Source organism: Poecilia reticulata, linkage group LG16 (genome assembly GCF_000633615.1).
Source record: "Poecilia reticulata strain Guanapo linkage group LG16, Guppy_female_1.0+MT, whole genome shotgun sequence".
Taxonomy (NCBI): domain Eukaryota; kingdom Metazoa; phylum Chordata; class Actinopteri; order Cyprinodontiformes; family Poeciliidae; genus Poecilia; species Poecilia reticulata.
Genome location: NC_024346.1, coordinates 31,699,651 through 31,715,557, shown reverse-complemented (window position 1 = coordinate 31,715,557; position 15,907 = coordinate 31,699,651). Strand labels below are relative to the sequence as shown.

The window sequence follows — 15,907 nt, the reverse complement described above, 5'->3', positions numbered from 1 at the left end:
CTGTACGATCCTCCGGATCTGATAAGGCGCTTCACAAGTACAGGCCATTTTAGTGACTTTCAGTGACCGAAAAGTTTGTTTTTGACTGAAAATGGCGCAGGCACCTTCCACATGACATTAAGCAAAGAATGTTGCATTAAAAATTAATATTCTCAGATAGCACTTCTAAAGTGGAAAAGCCTTTATTTTTTATTAGAGCAATCAAACACTGCTGATAATCATTGGCAAAATTTTGCCATATATTTGACTATACAAGTCTTAGCTCCAGGTCTTTCAGGCTCCTCCTCTGGCCTCTAATCTTTAGCTGCTTTGACATAACTCCATCAGACCCGAGTCATTACAATATATGGCCCAGCCTTAAACATCTTAAATTCATGTATCTACAATTAAGGCCTTAAAATATCTTAAATTCTTTTTTAAAAAAAGTAAGCTAGCCTTTGTGTTATTCCCAGGTCTTAAATTTTTGTCTGGACAGGACTATTTTACCTCTTATATTCATCTTCTTCTTTTTTTTTTTCTCGCTGAGCTTTTCTGTCAGGCAAAAGTTTGAGTCGCACTCACACATCTTCATTATGTTCTGTGACTAGAGATGGTTGAAGCTACCGCTAACTAGCCAATGCTACACCCTGGCTAGCTGGCTAGCTGGCTAGCTTCTTTGCGTCTTTCATGGGGAAGTTCAAATTTATCACATGTTGGCTGGATGAAGTTTGTGCATTTCTGTGGAGTTATAGGACTTAAGTTAAATTCACCAGGGTCTTAAAAAGTCTTAAATTTGAGCTGGTGAAACCTCCAGAAACCCTGAAAATAACAAGGTGCATATTGCATGAATTGGTCAGCCTTAAGCAAAATGCGCAATATTCAACACAAATTGCACATTTAAGCATGCTTACTAATTTAAAATGGCTATCCATTCATCCATAATCTAGAAGTGTTTCTCCTTTCAGGTTGCTGGAGGCTGAAAGGATTTTTAAATATACAACTGAAAACACTCCTTTTTTTATTCTTATTTGTCAAAGAGGGACAAAATCACATCAGAAGTTGATCTGAATCAATTTCAAAGTTTTCTATATTTAAATAAATATTTTTTTTCCATTAGTCTGTATTTTTTGTGTCATAAAGCCCTCACTGAACTAATTCTTACTTGAAATGTCTGACTTATTGTGCATAACTTTAGCTTTTTTTTAGTTTTTGGTACTTTTACAATCAAAGAACGAGTTTCTCTTTAAAAGCCTAAATTTGACACATAAGCAACCCAAGCAGAATTATGTGTCTTTTTGGATGAAGCACGTAATGTAACAAGTTAAAACTGCATTTCAAATTGAAAAAGTAGGTTGTGACTAAAAAAAGTAGTCGCTATACACGCGTGAGCAGTGTAATTATTATCAACAAGTGGGTTTATTTGCAGTCAATTATATCATTTCATAATGTTGAGAGAAAAAAGTAATAACTCTGTACAATTGTTTACCTTTCACAGAAAAACTTGCTGGAAACCTTCAAGTGTGGTGCAGACTTTTTGCCATCCCCTCTGGCCAGCAGGCCACAATTTGCCTTAACGGCCAGTGCAGTGTGGACCTCTTCAAGCCTTCTGACCGCTGTGGCTGTTGCCGTGGAGAACGATCACACCATTGCTTTCTTGGGCAACAACAAGGGAGAGGTCTTCAAGGTGGTGTTATTTCATCTGTTTCTTCTCTCAGCTTTTCATTTTCTTTAACCTTTCACCCAGAGGGAGCTTGTGTCAGGTTAATGACGAAGCTCATGTCTGACAGTGTTGCTTTTTTTTTTTCTTATTTGTCCAGGTACATCTCACAGCGACAGCGGATGAGTACGGAAAGGTTCCTGGTGACAACATCGGGGAGAAGGTCAACAAGAACCTCTTCTTTGACCTCCCTCACAGCCACCTCTACATCACCACAGAGAAAAAGGTACGTTAGGCAGGAAGAGAACAGCATGTTCATGCAGGTGAACAGCAGAGAGGAAGCCTGTTGCTTCATGGCAGCACTTAAAGTCAAATACAGTTCCATCGTGAATATTGCATAATAAAAAGTAAATTTTTTGAAAAGTACTATTTATAAGTGAAATAATCTGTCGGTGGATCAAGACTTTTTTCCTATATTATAAGTTAAAATGTCTTGTTCTACTGGCAGATTATTTCACTGATCACTTTTCACCAATATTAAGGAATTACCTTAAAACAAGCTCCTATATCTTGTTGAAAAGTCACTTGCAAGTTAGTTTTGTCTTTTTCCAAGTGTACTAATATATTTGCACTAGAAACTAGACCAAAAATACTTGCTAAGGTTCTATTATTGCAGTACAAATGGAATATTCTGGTTATTGAAGAGACATTTTTCTTTTATTTTGATAGAAAATCTCACCCAGAATAATTTTATTTTTTTTTATCTTTCGTTTTTGCAGCTTTTTGTTTCAACTCCTAGTTGTGCGTTTAGATCTAGACTGATTTTATGCGGCTGAGGTCAAACTGTTGAGTTCACAGCCAAATAGACTTTAAAAAGAAACTGGAAGAAGAGTTAAAAGGAAATAAACAATATATTTTTAAAAAATCTAAGAAAGAAGTGGTAACAATTTATCTAGAAGTTAATATAAATGAACCACTATTATGATAATTACTATTCTTTTAAAAAACAAAGAAAATGTTGAAAATGTTTTGAAGTGAATATATACAGATATGTTCTCAGTTGACATACAGCTGAATTTAAATCTCAAACGCTTTTGTATTTCGACAAAAACAACTGCGTCGTACGTAGACAGGCGACTGAAAACTGAACCCAACTTTGATTTTTTTCCCCCCTTCGTTCTGTTGTTTTGCGCCAGTCTCACAGCAGAGAGACGCAGGGTTAAAAGGGTGACTTGTACTTGATCAAAACAGGTTTGAATGACACGATGTTCAGCTGCGTTGGAAGCGGCGAGCGTTCGCGTCTCTGCCAAGCTCTGTCAAAAGCAGAATTGAGTGCCAACTTTCTTACAGATAGGCGAGATGTGAATCCTTTTAAAACATGRAAAGTATTTTTAGACCGTTTCTCCTGGAAGATGCTCATAGTGCTAAATAATTGTATCAGGGCTGGGATAAAGAGAGAGAAAAAAAATCTGTGCAGCTTTCTCCTAAAAACAGAGAGGCTATTTCAGACACATTTAGGGACTCGTGCGAGCACTTTGCTTGAAGAATACTGACAGCAGAACGTGGCGCCTAATGTAAGTGCATAGGGTAATTACATAGGTAGTTACTTTCTATTAGCCCGATACAGTAAACATTTACTGAATGCTCCGAGTAAATTGTTTCAGTAATTGAACATGACCGTGTGCTTTGACAGGAGCACTCCTCCAGCAAACCAGAAGGCGCTTCTAGCTGAGCGCCTAATCTCCGAGGTGCACCGTTTGATCGTACTCTGTTTTGTAATTCTCAAGATCACCAAGGTGCCGGTGCAGACGTGCCTCCAAAAGACAGACTGCAAATCATGCGTGGAGCTGAGGGATCCTTACTGTGGCTGGTGTGTCCTGGAGGGCAGGTGAGAATCTCTGTCACAGAGACACGCACGTGTGCACAAAACCCCACGGATGCAAAACACCCGCGAATGCTGTTCCGTCTGTATAACACAGTGGGGTGTTTGTTCGGTGTGTTTTATTGCAGACACATTTAGTACCCCTCGGTGTTTATATTCAGTCTTGTGTTGTCCACGGAACCGTAAGGAATTAAAGCTGTTTGTCAGCTTCATGCAGCGAAGCCAGACTGCAATTTACTCTGATCAGTCTATTTTTATCAGGGTCTGCAAAGTAAAAAAAAAAAAAAGGTGCGAATGTGTCATGTTTCCCAGGGATATGGTCAGGAAGTTTCTTTAGAAAGTTAGTGTTACTTTTATTATCAAATATGTGTTTTATTCATTAGTTGAAGAGATAAACAGGTTGTTTATTTAAAAAAAAAAAGTCTTAGCTAGTTGAGTCAGAAAATAAAATTATTTATTTTGCTTAAAGTTGTTTCCCCTCAAAAAGTACCTAAGTTCATTATCCCCGAAATAATTGACCTTAAAAGTTAAAATGTTTTTTTTTTTTCCACTGCCAAGATTCTGACTTTCAAAAAATAATTTTTCAAGATAAATACTCAAAACCTCACTGTTGGTAAAAGAAGAATGAAACTTTTTGAATTGGTAGTAGATGGATTGAGTTTAGAAATGACAACATGGTTTTTTTAATGATACCTTTGAGTCAAAATATCACACTTTTATGATAGTTACAGAAAAATGTAATCAAAGTGTGATATGGTCAAATTCATTTCAAACAGAAAAGCAGCAGTTCACACCGAGAGAATAATCTACAATATAAAAATCTGACTGAATAAGAATATGTTCATGTATTTAGTATTTGAATATAATGTATTTATAAAATATTCATTTCTTTTGTTTTATTTATCAAAGAACTCAATGTAATCTGTTGTTCTCTGCCTATTTAGTCTGGTTATCTGTCCATGTATACCCTGAACAGGACAGATGGGCGGCGCTCCTTCAGGTTCTGCACGGCTGTTTGTGTTTTTCCTGAACAGAAATACTTTCAACTTTTACTTTGTAAGCAAATGTAGCAGATTTCCTTCAACCAGCTGGTGGGCTGTGGAAAACAAAATGAGACATGTTCTTTTGATGATCATAAAAATTACTTTAAACTGTAAAATCTTAGAAGTCATTATTTTGGTCTCAAAACTTGAGAAAATGGTCATTGCATTTCCAGTCTCCTCTTAGAGAGATAACTTGGAGAGATAAAACAGTCAGTTTTATAAAGTAGTTTTATGCTTCACAAAGTCAAATAAACCTACCATCAATGAGCCTGGAATGACTTTGTGCTTGTGAATGTTTGTTTTAAGAACATGTTTTTGTTTTTTTTAGGTCATTTTGGTGTCGAACTATTATTCACAAAGCCCATTGAGGTTCTGCTGGAGTCTGTGGCGTTGGGGGGTGTTTACGGGATGTGGAGCAGATGCTGATAGCGGTTGTTCATCCTTCATTTGTAGGTGCACCAGGAGATCCGAATGCCGCCGGGCAGAGGAGAGGAACGGCTGGCTGTGGAGCCCCGGGCAGGAATGTCTCAAGATTTTATCCTTCTACCCGCCGAACCTTTCCAACAAAAAAACCGACAAGGTACACACAGCTCCGCTAATTTGCTCTGGTCTTGTTTTTGTGTGTGTGTTTTTTTCTTTCTCTCTTGCTGGCTTCCAGTGCATGCTAAACTAATGTCTATGATCTGATCTATAAACTGTTTACTCTGAGTCAGCGACCGTAGACTCTGGGTCTTCCTGTTCTGTATTGATCCATCCAGAAAGCTCCAAACTTTCTTATTAATATCCAGGCTGGCTGATTGGGCCTTTCACTGTGAAGATTGAGAGCCCCTCTTATGTGCTTTGCTTCTAAAATGGTTTTTCTCATTCCTTTTGCTTTCTATTTTTCTGTCCCTCCCTTTCTGACTCACTGGAATTTCCATCAAAAACTTGTCTCCTCCTTTCTTGCTCTCAATCAATCTCCTGTCTTTCAAAAGGAAATTGTTTCTTGTTTTCTGACTTCTGTTTCAGAGGCATTTGTATCATTAACAGAGCAGAGAAATTAACTCAAGTCTTTCTTTCTTTTCTTTTTTTTTAATCAAAGCATGTGATGAACAACATTGATTTTAGGAAGAATCAATTGGTTTTACATTCTCTATGTGTGTGTGTGTGTTTTTTTTTCTTTTTTCCCAACCAGATCCAGATCAACATCCAGGCACTCCCTTCTATCGGATCCTCTGACCGTCTGAAGTGTAATGTTGGATCGTTCCAGAGTGAAGGCACCATGTCACCGGGAACCGCCCAGGTCTCCTGTCATCTGCCACAACCTTCGGATATCCCGAAAACTCCAGAGAATCAAGGTCTGGCTTTTTCCTTTTCATGTCCAATCCCATTTCCTTAAGATGCCTCGCAAAAAGCTTTCAAGGTTTCCACATTGTAGCTATAATCTTCAATATAAAGTACTGTATCTCATATGGTGAGCAAACGTAAAGAAACACCCAATTTTAAAGTGACATGGCTTTTGAAATATGCATCTAGAAAGTTTGGCAAGGATTTATATTAATCCCTATTTACTGTACCAGAGCAAATTCTGAAGTAAAACATTTCATAATAATTAAAGCTCCAAGTTTTTGTGTCCGTTATATGGCTTCTGGTTAAATTCAAATGCGGTGTCTTTGGGTTGTTTTATTTCCACTCGTCTTTCTAAAATTGTTGAAATAATTAATGAGCTGCTTTGCATTGATCTGTAATATTAAAGTGTAAAGTGTGCAGACACTTTGGCCGAACAATTTACTTCTCTGCTTCAGCTAATCTGGTTTTTATGATTTAACCACCATCTGCAAAATGTTGGCATTATCTCAGTTGTGGTCACTTTCAAAAGAGATAAAAAGTTGCCAGCCAAGAAAATCAACACAAAAAGTTACAGATTGGGTCATGATTTGTAAACGGTTGTGGAATCATTGAACATATATTTACTGAATGAATCGTTTCTCCGGTCTTGGTGAGCWCACACGGCATTTGTGCTTTCCCTGCCTTGCTTATCTTTACAAGATACTTAAACATTTCGCTCTCTCCTTAGATTTTGTGGCCGTCTCGGTGAGAATTTTCGTCAATGAGACCGTGGAGTTGGCTGAGAGGGAGTTCAAGTTCTACAACTGTGCAGCCACTGTGAGGAAATCAGAAAACACTCCGTGAGTGAGATTGTTACCTATCAGTTCTGCTCTGTCACTCACCAAAATGCACAGTGACACTGAACACAGCATCGCCTTGACAACCTTGATGTAAATTTATCACCGTGCATGAATAGATGAGAGATCAAGGCTCTGTTTGTAAATTGTGATGCATGGCGGCTTTGAATGCACCTCTCGCATTTTTCTGTGCCTTTATTACCAAACCGAGGAAATTGCCTGTGTTCCCTTTTCATTAATCAAAAAATGAAAGTCGATCACACCAGTCCCCCCCCTCATACCCCACCCATATTTTTTCTTCATTTCTTTCACACCGAGGCATTTGTGATGAACGAGCTTTGCTTATGTGAAGTTGCAGAAATCCATTTCAATGTCAGCTGCATAGATTTTTGTGCCGGACGGCCTCTGATGAGTTTGCATGTTTTTTTTTTAAATGTTGTTCTTTACGGGCTTTTGTTTGTATGCAGTAATGTAAATATGCTCGTCAGAATTCCCTGACATTTGATATTGCCGTGTCTTTTAGGTGCATGGCATGCGTGACAAGTCCGTGGGGCTGCCAGTGGAACACGCGTTATCACACATGTAGTGACAAAGACGACAGCTTAGTGGGCCCAGACATCATCGGACACCGTAAGGTCAGTCTCAGCAAAGAGATGAGAGTTGATGTCTTCCATCACTAACAGTGTGTTGGCATGTTAAACGAAGAGAGCCCTGTGTCTGTTTTACATTTTGCCACAATAGAACCACAGTCAATGTCAATGTTATTAGAATCTTATGCCACATACCTACACTAAAGAGAGGGTTTTTTTCAGCATTTCTTCCCCTTATGAAAAGCGTGATGTGAATTTGTATTGAGCCCTCTTTATTCTGATACACCAAACTAAAATCCAGTGCAACAAACCACCTTCAGACGTCACCTAAACAGTGTTAAGATAGAGTTCACCTATTTCAATCCTATTCTGCAAAAACACAAAATCTTATCAAGTATATTTGGTGTAGTTGCTAGTGCAAATATTTTTGTTCATTTGAAATAAGACAAAACTAACTTACAGGTAACTTTCCATCAGCCTGCTTTAAGTAAATAATTTCTTAATATTGATGGAAAAAGTGTTAAATCCACTGGTAGATTATTTCACTTATGGAAAAAAAGTCTTGTTATAAGTGAGATAATCTGCCAGTGGTACTAGTACTTTTTGATCGATATTAATTACTTAAAACCAGCTCCTATCTTGCTGAAAAGTTACTTTGAAAAGTTACAATGGCCCAGATCCATTGGCTAGTTCATAATAGTCACCCAACTGTTGCAAACATAGGGTTTTCGTCACTATATTTAGTGAACTTTCAAACAAAAATAATCGATACTGATCAAAATCGGAATCGACAGGTCAAGTTTTCTTTTAAATATTCGTGATTGGTCAAATTTGTGGTGCAAGCTAGAACATACAACCAGCTCTGCAAGGGAATAGTTTGGATGAAAACATATGGAATGACTCCAAAGTCCAGACAAAATCAAAAGGAGAGTTGAAATGTGCTTTCATGCTCTCCCTCTAATCGGACCGAACCTGAACTATGTTGCAAAGACGAATCAGTCTGTAGATGTACAAAGCAGACAGAGCCACGCTGCAATAGACTTGCCATTGCATCAAAAGGATATTTATTCAGAGGAATAAAACTATTTTGAAATTTCTTTTTAGAATCCAAAATGTAAAATCATGCATCATTTTCTTTCCACCTTATATTTGTGGAAATATAAGGTGGAATGGAATTGCATTTCTGTAAAAATGCAATTCTGTAATGCAATTCTGCATTTCTGTAAAAATGCAATTCCACTAAAATACATTAAGATTCGTGGCTAAAATTTGATAAAACGTGAGAAGCGCAGGGGGTATATGAACACTTTTGTAAGACCGTGTATCTGTTCATCGATTGTGACGAAGCAACTGACTTTACAGAGGCTTTTTGAAAATTAATAAAAAAACACGAATCCCTCAATCAGCTGCCAGCATCGTCCATGACAAACACAGAGTGTGGAAGATATCAATTTACAAGTCGGCAGATGTTCCAGCGATACACTTATCTGTTGCCGCAGACGAGGGCGTCTGTTAAGTGGCTTGCATGGTTGAAATGCAGATCATTAAAAGTGGGAGTGTCTGACTTGCTTTGATGTGTTTTCAGGGATCGGAGTGTCCTCGGTTTGAGAACCCAGACCCATTTTTGATCCCAGTGGGCCACGAGACCAGTATCAGTTTTGAAGGGATCAATTTGGAGAACTACGAGGTAAAGGGGACCCAAAACATTCACTGGTTTGTTAGCAAACAAATAGATGCAGTAGATAAGCTGTAAAAGAATAAATATACAGCTTTTTCTTGATTAAAAAGAAGGGAAAAAAACTCCACCTTATAAGAAAGCAAAAAGAGGAAGCAGACGTTGGACGTGCTAAATTCCATTAATCACCTAAATCACAACAGGAAGTCATTACAGCGAAGCGAAATGGGAAATGCACTGTATTTATGTAGCACTCTGATAGTATTATTGACCACGCAAAGTGCTTTAAAACACAAGCCACATTCATACACATTTATGTCGTGTTTTTTATTTTTTTCTTCCTGCCTTACATAAAGCACTTCTACCACAGACGCACTTATACATCGGGGGAAACTAGGAGATTTACCAGTGTTGCTAACAACACGTCGACATGTGGACTAGACTGGCCGGGGATGAAGCACCTACCTCCTGATTAACTGTGGGCACCCTCTGCCTCTTTAGCCATCACTTCTGATTGAGACTTTGACTGTTGAAGCAAGTCTTAATCCAAGTTTTGAGGCCAAACTTGCCACTTTTGTGTGCCTTCATAAGACACCGTCTGAGGCTGAAAGATCTATAAAGCTACCTGTAATTTACTAACGTATAATCATCTCAGTGTGTGATGGCTGGAACAGTCTGTATGTATATTTTTTTTGCCATGCTAATGGAATAGGCGAACACGGATGAAAATAGTATGTACCCGCATGTGCGTCTCAAAAAAAAAGGTCATTTTATTATGAAGTTTATTTCCAGAATTAAAACTCATTCTGCAGATTAAACACAGCGCTTTTGTTTCTTTTAAGTTTTCATACAGAGTTGCTGGTGGTTCAGAGTTCTGTATCCAAGCATACTATTTGATAGTTAAGTGGAAGGAAAAAGTGTATTAGGAAAAAGATACACAATCAACAGAGATGAAAGCGTCCTTGAGAGGATTATGAATCAAAGTCCATCCAAGAATTTACAGAGGCATCGTCTGCAGCTCTTGTGAGAGCTTAAAGACAGATTTATTGGTTAAAATATTAAAATTGGCAATTCTACGTTCTTTTAGAGGGAGTTTCAGGTATTTGTGGCTTTCAATTTTTTGGCTCGCGGCTGTGTTGCACAGACACTTCTGGAAATACAAGTTTTTTTGGTCTGATATATTAAAATTTTCTGAGTCACTGAATTTTAGGTTTTCATTTGTTGCTTTCATTTGGTGATCAGTATTAATGTAGCTAATCACTTGAAATATGTCAAGATATCACTTAGTGAGTCTTGTCTTTGTTCTAATAATAGCCACTGCCTTTTGCATCAGTTCACCTGTTCCCCTCCTTGTTGTCACGCAGGATCATATTTTCACCATCGGCACCGAACTGATGAAAAACACGGAGGAAGTGGTCAGAAAAGAGAGCGGTCGTTTCTACAGTTTTAACGGCTTCAGTGTGAGTACGCCACAGCTGTAAATACTGCACTACACTCTTGTTTCTTTCCTCAGTGTTAGCAGAAATTATCCTCCACTGAACTGCAGCTTCTAAACTACAGCTAAGGTGTGGGGTGGTTCACTTTATAGCGCTACACAAGTAGCAGCATATACCATAGGACAGCCTCTGTTCTTTCTGCAGCACATCCTTTTTTATCGCCAAGCATGTTCTGTATGTTGCGTAATTAGAAATGCATTTACCCTTTAGCAGTTTTTTTCCTAATCCTTTGATATTCTCTAGCTCCCTCTAATGGACAGGCTCCACTCGTTTGAGTTATTTCGCCTGCGTCTCTCCACATTTTGAATTCTCTGATTGAGAAACTCGAACCGTATCTTGCCCCAAGCTATGTTCTTTCTCCTACATTGATTTCCTCTGCTGAAAATCTGCCAGACTGGGTATAATTTTTCTTTTTCTYTCTTTTTTTTCCCTCCTTGGCACAGGGTGGCAGCAGCAGCCCACACTGTTTGTAGAGAAGAGTTTAAATGTAATAAATCTCTGGATTTCATAGTATTTATTCATTCTGTTTTCAATTCCTTAGTTCTCCTACGATAAGTCACCAGAGACCAGCGTCCTGTTTTACATGAAGGACAAGAGGACTGGGAACAAGATGGACAGCACTCTGAACGGTGCATTTCTTAAGCAACCTAGAACAAAAACGAGAGATGGGGAATCTGACTAATACTCTATAACCGTTCTTCTGTCCTCTCTTGCGATCCAGTCACCCTGTACAACTGCTCCGTGGGGAGGGAGGACTGTAGCCTCTGCAAGTCTGCCGACTCGAAGTACAACTGTGTGTGGTGCAGCAAGCAGAAGGCGTGTGTGTTCAAGAAACTCTGTAGTGATTCCCAAAACACCGAGTGCCCCAACCCYGAGATCACCAACGTAAGTACAGGCAAACCTCACATTTACATTTAAAATGTGAAACCGCATCCAGGACGTTTGAGCAGGAGAACACATTGATCTTTGGGATTGGATTATTGATTAGACCAGTGTATTGGCTGTGTATTGTCTGTCTCATCTGTGTGTTGACAGAAGATTTGGAAGTCTCCTTGTGAGCATGCTGCAATGTTCCTCCATTATGTCTAGATTGGATCGATATTTTGTTTGCCTACTTGGTTGATGGTGTCTTTTTGTCATTGACAAAAGAAACGCAGACCAGTAATTGTGTTGATGTAATTCAGACAGAGGTTGTCAGCAGCCACAACACTGACAAACGGATATATTGGTTGATGGAAAGGCGGATAAATGGCATTGGCAGGATTGTTTATGGTGTCAGTGGGTTGATTTATTATTTTTTTCCCCACCATTCATTGAGGTTTTCAAGGATCCCAAAGGTTGAATTCTACCTGTTCACAAAAACAGACACACTCCTAAATCTCCACCATCTTTTCTTACCTAGAACCAAAAATCTAAATGTATTGAATTTGGACTTTATGTGACAGGTCAACAAAAAAAAATGTTGACGTGTCAACAATTTTATGTACATTGATACCCCTAAATAAAACCCTGTGCAGCACACGTCGCTTTGCAGTCAACTTAATCAAAGTATAAATCCAGGTGTTTTAATAAGTTTAAAGCATTCATTTTGATGAATTAATTACGCAGATTTAAAAATCAATCAAAAAGGTTCCTGCTGGAAGCTGGAAACCTGCGAGTTTTATTTTTCTTTAAAGAATAACCAATAATCTCCAGCTGTAGTTGCAAATGAAGGTATATGTACAGAGTATTGATACGGGGAGGCGGGTTTCAAAGAGGCACTACACTTTGAAAGAAGAAAAAATAGATTTCAAAGTTATGCACCGTGTGTTGATCTGTCACACATTCAAAGTGCTTTATGATGTAAAGCACTTTGAACTGCCTTGACGCTGAAATGAGCCACACAAATAAGCTCCATTGATTGATCTCTCCAAACTTCCTCCCTGCAGATCGTCCCTCTTTTTGGGCCCATGGAAGGAGGCATCTCCATTACCATCCATGGGTCCAACCTTGGTATTTACAAGGAGGACATTAAAAACATCACAGTAGCCGGAAAGCCCTGCATACATCAGGCAGAAAAGTATTCTGTCTCCACCAGGTAAAGTATGCTCGGTGTGCGCTGCACCACAAACACACGTTTCATTGTCATTTTCCTAATTTGTGTTTTTGAAGCATCTCTGCATTCGGAGGCTTTTCCCTCTCCTCGCCGTGTCGTGCCTGCATGTGTTATAAAGCTTATTATACAACCGTATTGATCTGATGGTCTCCAGATACTGGCGGGTTTAGTAAAAAGTCTTTTTAAAGGACACAGACACTGCATATTGTTTTTTTGAGTAAATCTAAAACAACAGATCACATTCAGGTCCTTCATTCAAATTCTTCTCAGGTGAACTTTTAGACCTGACCAAGGTGACTGGAGTCCCAGGTTAAATATTTTTATAAAGCTCTGACTAAAATGCATATAAAGGAGAATGAGGTTAGAATAGCATATAAGCGCCTCTAAAAACGCATTTAAACTTAAAACTGTAATGAATCACTCACTCTTATTTTGCTTAATCTGCTTTTTTTTTAAAGATTTTGTTGGACAAAACTCCATACAACCCAAACCATAAGAGTCTGGAAATACATTTGATTTAACAGGCAAATGTACGGCTTATATAAACGATTATGAAACTGTTATGATTGTGTAGGAGGTATGCCGACTCCTCTTCTGCTTCTTTTTTGCAATTGTGTTTTATGTGTAGATTGGGGACGTTTKTAACTAATTTACCCAATCAATGATGTCAACATTCCTGTTTTTGTGAAAACATAAAGTTTAATAGATCTAACTAATTTTCTCAAACCTTACTGTTTTTTTTTATTAAACAGGAGAAAATTATTTCAAAGTTATAAAATCATTTCAAATTTTGCAGCTGCAAAAATGACACTCAGTTTCTGCTGATAAGAACACAAAGCTACCGTAATATTATTTTTAATCTGCTGAACACACTCAATGAAGTCCGCCATGTTGTCCATCTGCTACGTTTTTTCCTGAATAAGTGTTTGTGGAAGCACTTAGATGTCCATGTGTGCAAACGTTTGTTTTCATAAATTACCACCGCACCTGCAGACACAAAAGTCCCTCGATATTCAGCAAACTATTCTTTTTGTTGTTTGTTTACTCTGCATTGCCCTGATATTATTAATGATGCTTTTACTGACTAAATAGAGTTTAAAATCTAGCTGGAGCATTTTAGATAATATAAAAGTTCTGTGGATGGTTTCTTGGTTAATTGATCATTAGATGGATGTTGATTGTTGAGTCTTTAGGCTTTAAACTCCCCACTGATTGTGAACATGCACATTTGTGTTATTGTAGAGAATAAACGTAGTAGAATATAAATGATTTAACTCTTACTTGCTCCATTTAAAAAAGTGGCACAACGTGAAGCAATGTTTCCGACTTACAAACGGTTTAACAGTGGTTAGATGGATACCTAGAAAAGATTAAACCATTTGATTTGTCTGCTTTCGATATAGGTCTCTGACTTAACTCAAMATTTCTTTTAACTTGCACAATAAAATATTTTCACTTGTAGTGAACCCCAGACTGTTCTTACTAAGAGTGTCAGCAATTTAAGATGCTCAAAAATGAGCAGAAAAAAAATTATTTAGTCATGTCCTTTGTAGTATGGTTAAGTAATCTGGTCAAATTATGACATTGTGTCATTTTTAGTATAAGTTGATCCTTTTTTATCTGCATGGTTGGAAAAGACTGAGGAATAAATTGTCTTTGTCAAATAATGTAAAGAATTGTAACAAGAATCTGAAATAATCAATAGAAAACATTTTTAATTCTGACCTTTGCTTTTTATAACCTTCCTCATACGGGGCAAGTGTTTCCAGGCCGGTCTTAATTATGACATTATTTCAGTCGTGATAAGATCTCGCTCGTTCTGGACGGATTTTTAATGGTTTATTCCCTTCATCTTGTAGGCATTTTATTTGGCAGGGCACAGTTAGGAAGATAATTGCTTTAACCAAGTCTACCAAATTCACTTCAGTCACAGCTGGGTCTAAAAGTGCTCACTTCATACAAATGGTCTATAAAACAGAAAACAGCCTCTTGCCAGAGCAGTTGACACCTGGCAGGATGGAGCTACATTTACGACAAATCCTCGCCCCGCCATCTGCACGATGAGGCATAAACCGGGATTTATGTGACCAGATGGAAGTCTTCTGGTCTTAAATCATTCACTTTTGTTCCTTCGACCGCACTCCTCTCCTCTTGTTGCTAGCTGCCACACGATTTTTTTTTTTGTGTTTGTTTTTGCTTGTCAGGTTGAAGTGTGCTTGTTTTGAGCTCCTCATTCTGATATTGGGGCCTGCTCATTTGCCCGATTGAGGCTTGTTGTGTTAACTTTAATCAGCTGCAACACATTTCCCCTAAAATCTGCTGAAGATGTGGACAGATGTCGACATAATAAGCAACCACATATCAAAAGTTGGCTAGTACGACTAAAGATACTGAAATAATTTTTGCAATTATCCAGCGCTTCTGAAATATTAACTTGTTGTGTTGAAACAGTCACTTTCCATTTGCTTTTCGTTATTTAATTTACAGTTTTTCTCACAATCKGATCCAGTCTTTACGCTTTTTTACAAACTGTGATCTTTAGGGAGCATCGCAGAGCAGACATGGTTTAATTGATCCCAGTAGCTGAAAAAGTAGACTTCTGACTTGCAAGACTGATGATGACGATTACCTAAAAAGTAAAAAATGGTCTATGCCTGAAATACTGTCTCACATCTGAAGCTTTCTTATTGGATTTGTCCAGTGTCGTGTGTGAGATTGGACGTATAGGCCCTAATAAAAGCCCCTCGGGTCCAGTGGAGATATGGGTGAATGGGGGAAAGAGAGGAAAGTCCCGCATTAACTTCACCTACAGGGTAAGTACCAAATTTTACTCTGCTGCCCGACTAGAAATAAGTCTTAAATGTTTTAAGGAAAGGATATAAAAACTTTGTTGGGGATTTTTGTGTGTGAAAGAGGAGAACAACATACTGGTTAAATGTAAAGTGGTAATTCAAAAGTGTTTTGTTTTTTTTTCTTTGTTTTTTTGAGCACTTGTGAAAAACCAGTTTTGAAGACACATTGTGGTTTTAAGTCTGGACTTTGGGTCATTTTAACACATACGATGCACATATGCATGCTTGTTCTGTATACAGCTAAGGGTTCCCATCAAGTATAGATTTCATTTGCCCACTGAAGGATAAGCATCCAGAAAGCATGACTGCTACAGCCCTATCTCAGGGGTATGAAAATCAAGGGGATTATTAAAAATTATAAAAACGTTTGAAAACTATACACTTTTTCTTACCCTTCATATTTTTGCTTTTTGCGTGTGTGCGTGTGTGTACGTGCTTGCGTGTGTGTGTGTGTGTGTGTGTGTGTGTGTGTG

At 38.1% G+C, this 15,907-nt stretch overlaps 1 protein-coding gene across 2 annotated transcripts in view; it reads left to right on the top strand.

Annotated features, from left to right (window-relative positions):
• plxnb2b (plexin b2b) overlaps positions 1–15,907 on the top strand; it is a 160,126-nt gene that overhangs the window by 111,850 nt on the left and 32,369 nt on the right. For both annotated transcript variants that reach the window (XM_008432784.2, XM_008432785.2), the window contains exons 4-16: positions 1,475–1,663; positions 1,797–1,922; positions 3,424–3,524; positions 5,015–5,141; positions 5,736–5,898; positions 6,618–6,729; positions 7,250–7,361; positions 8,902–9,003; positions 10,356–10,451; positions 11,029–11,116; positions 11,209–11,372; positions 12,416–12,564; positions 15,284–15,395. In XM_008432784.2, coding sequence (XP_008431006.1) covers positions 1,475–1,663; positions 1,797–1,922; positions 3,424–3,524; positions 5,015–5,141; positions 5,736–5,898; positions 6,618–6,729; positions 7,250–7,361; positions 8,902–9,003; positions 10,356–10,451; positions 11,029–11,116; positions 11,209–11,372; positions 12,416–12,564; positions 15,284–15,395 — 1,641 coding nt within the window. The remainder of the gene's footprint in view (positions 1–1,474; positions 1,664–1,796; positions 1,923–3,423; positions 3,525–5,014; positions 5,142–5,735; positions 5,899–6,617; positions 6,730–7,249; positions 7,362–8,901; positions 9,004–10,355; positions 10,452–11,028; positions 11,117–11,208; positions 11,373–12,415; positions 12,565–15,283; positions 15,396–15,907) is intronic.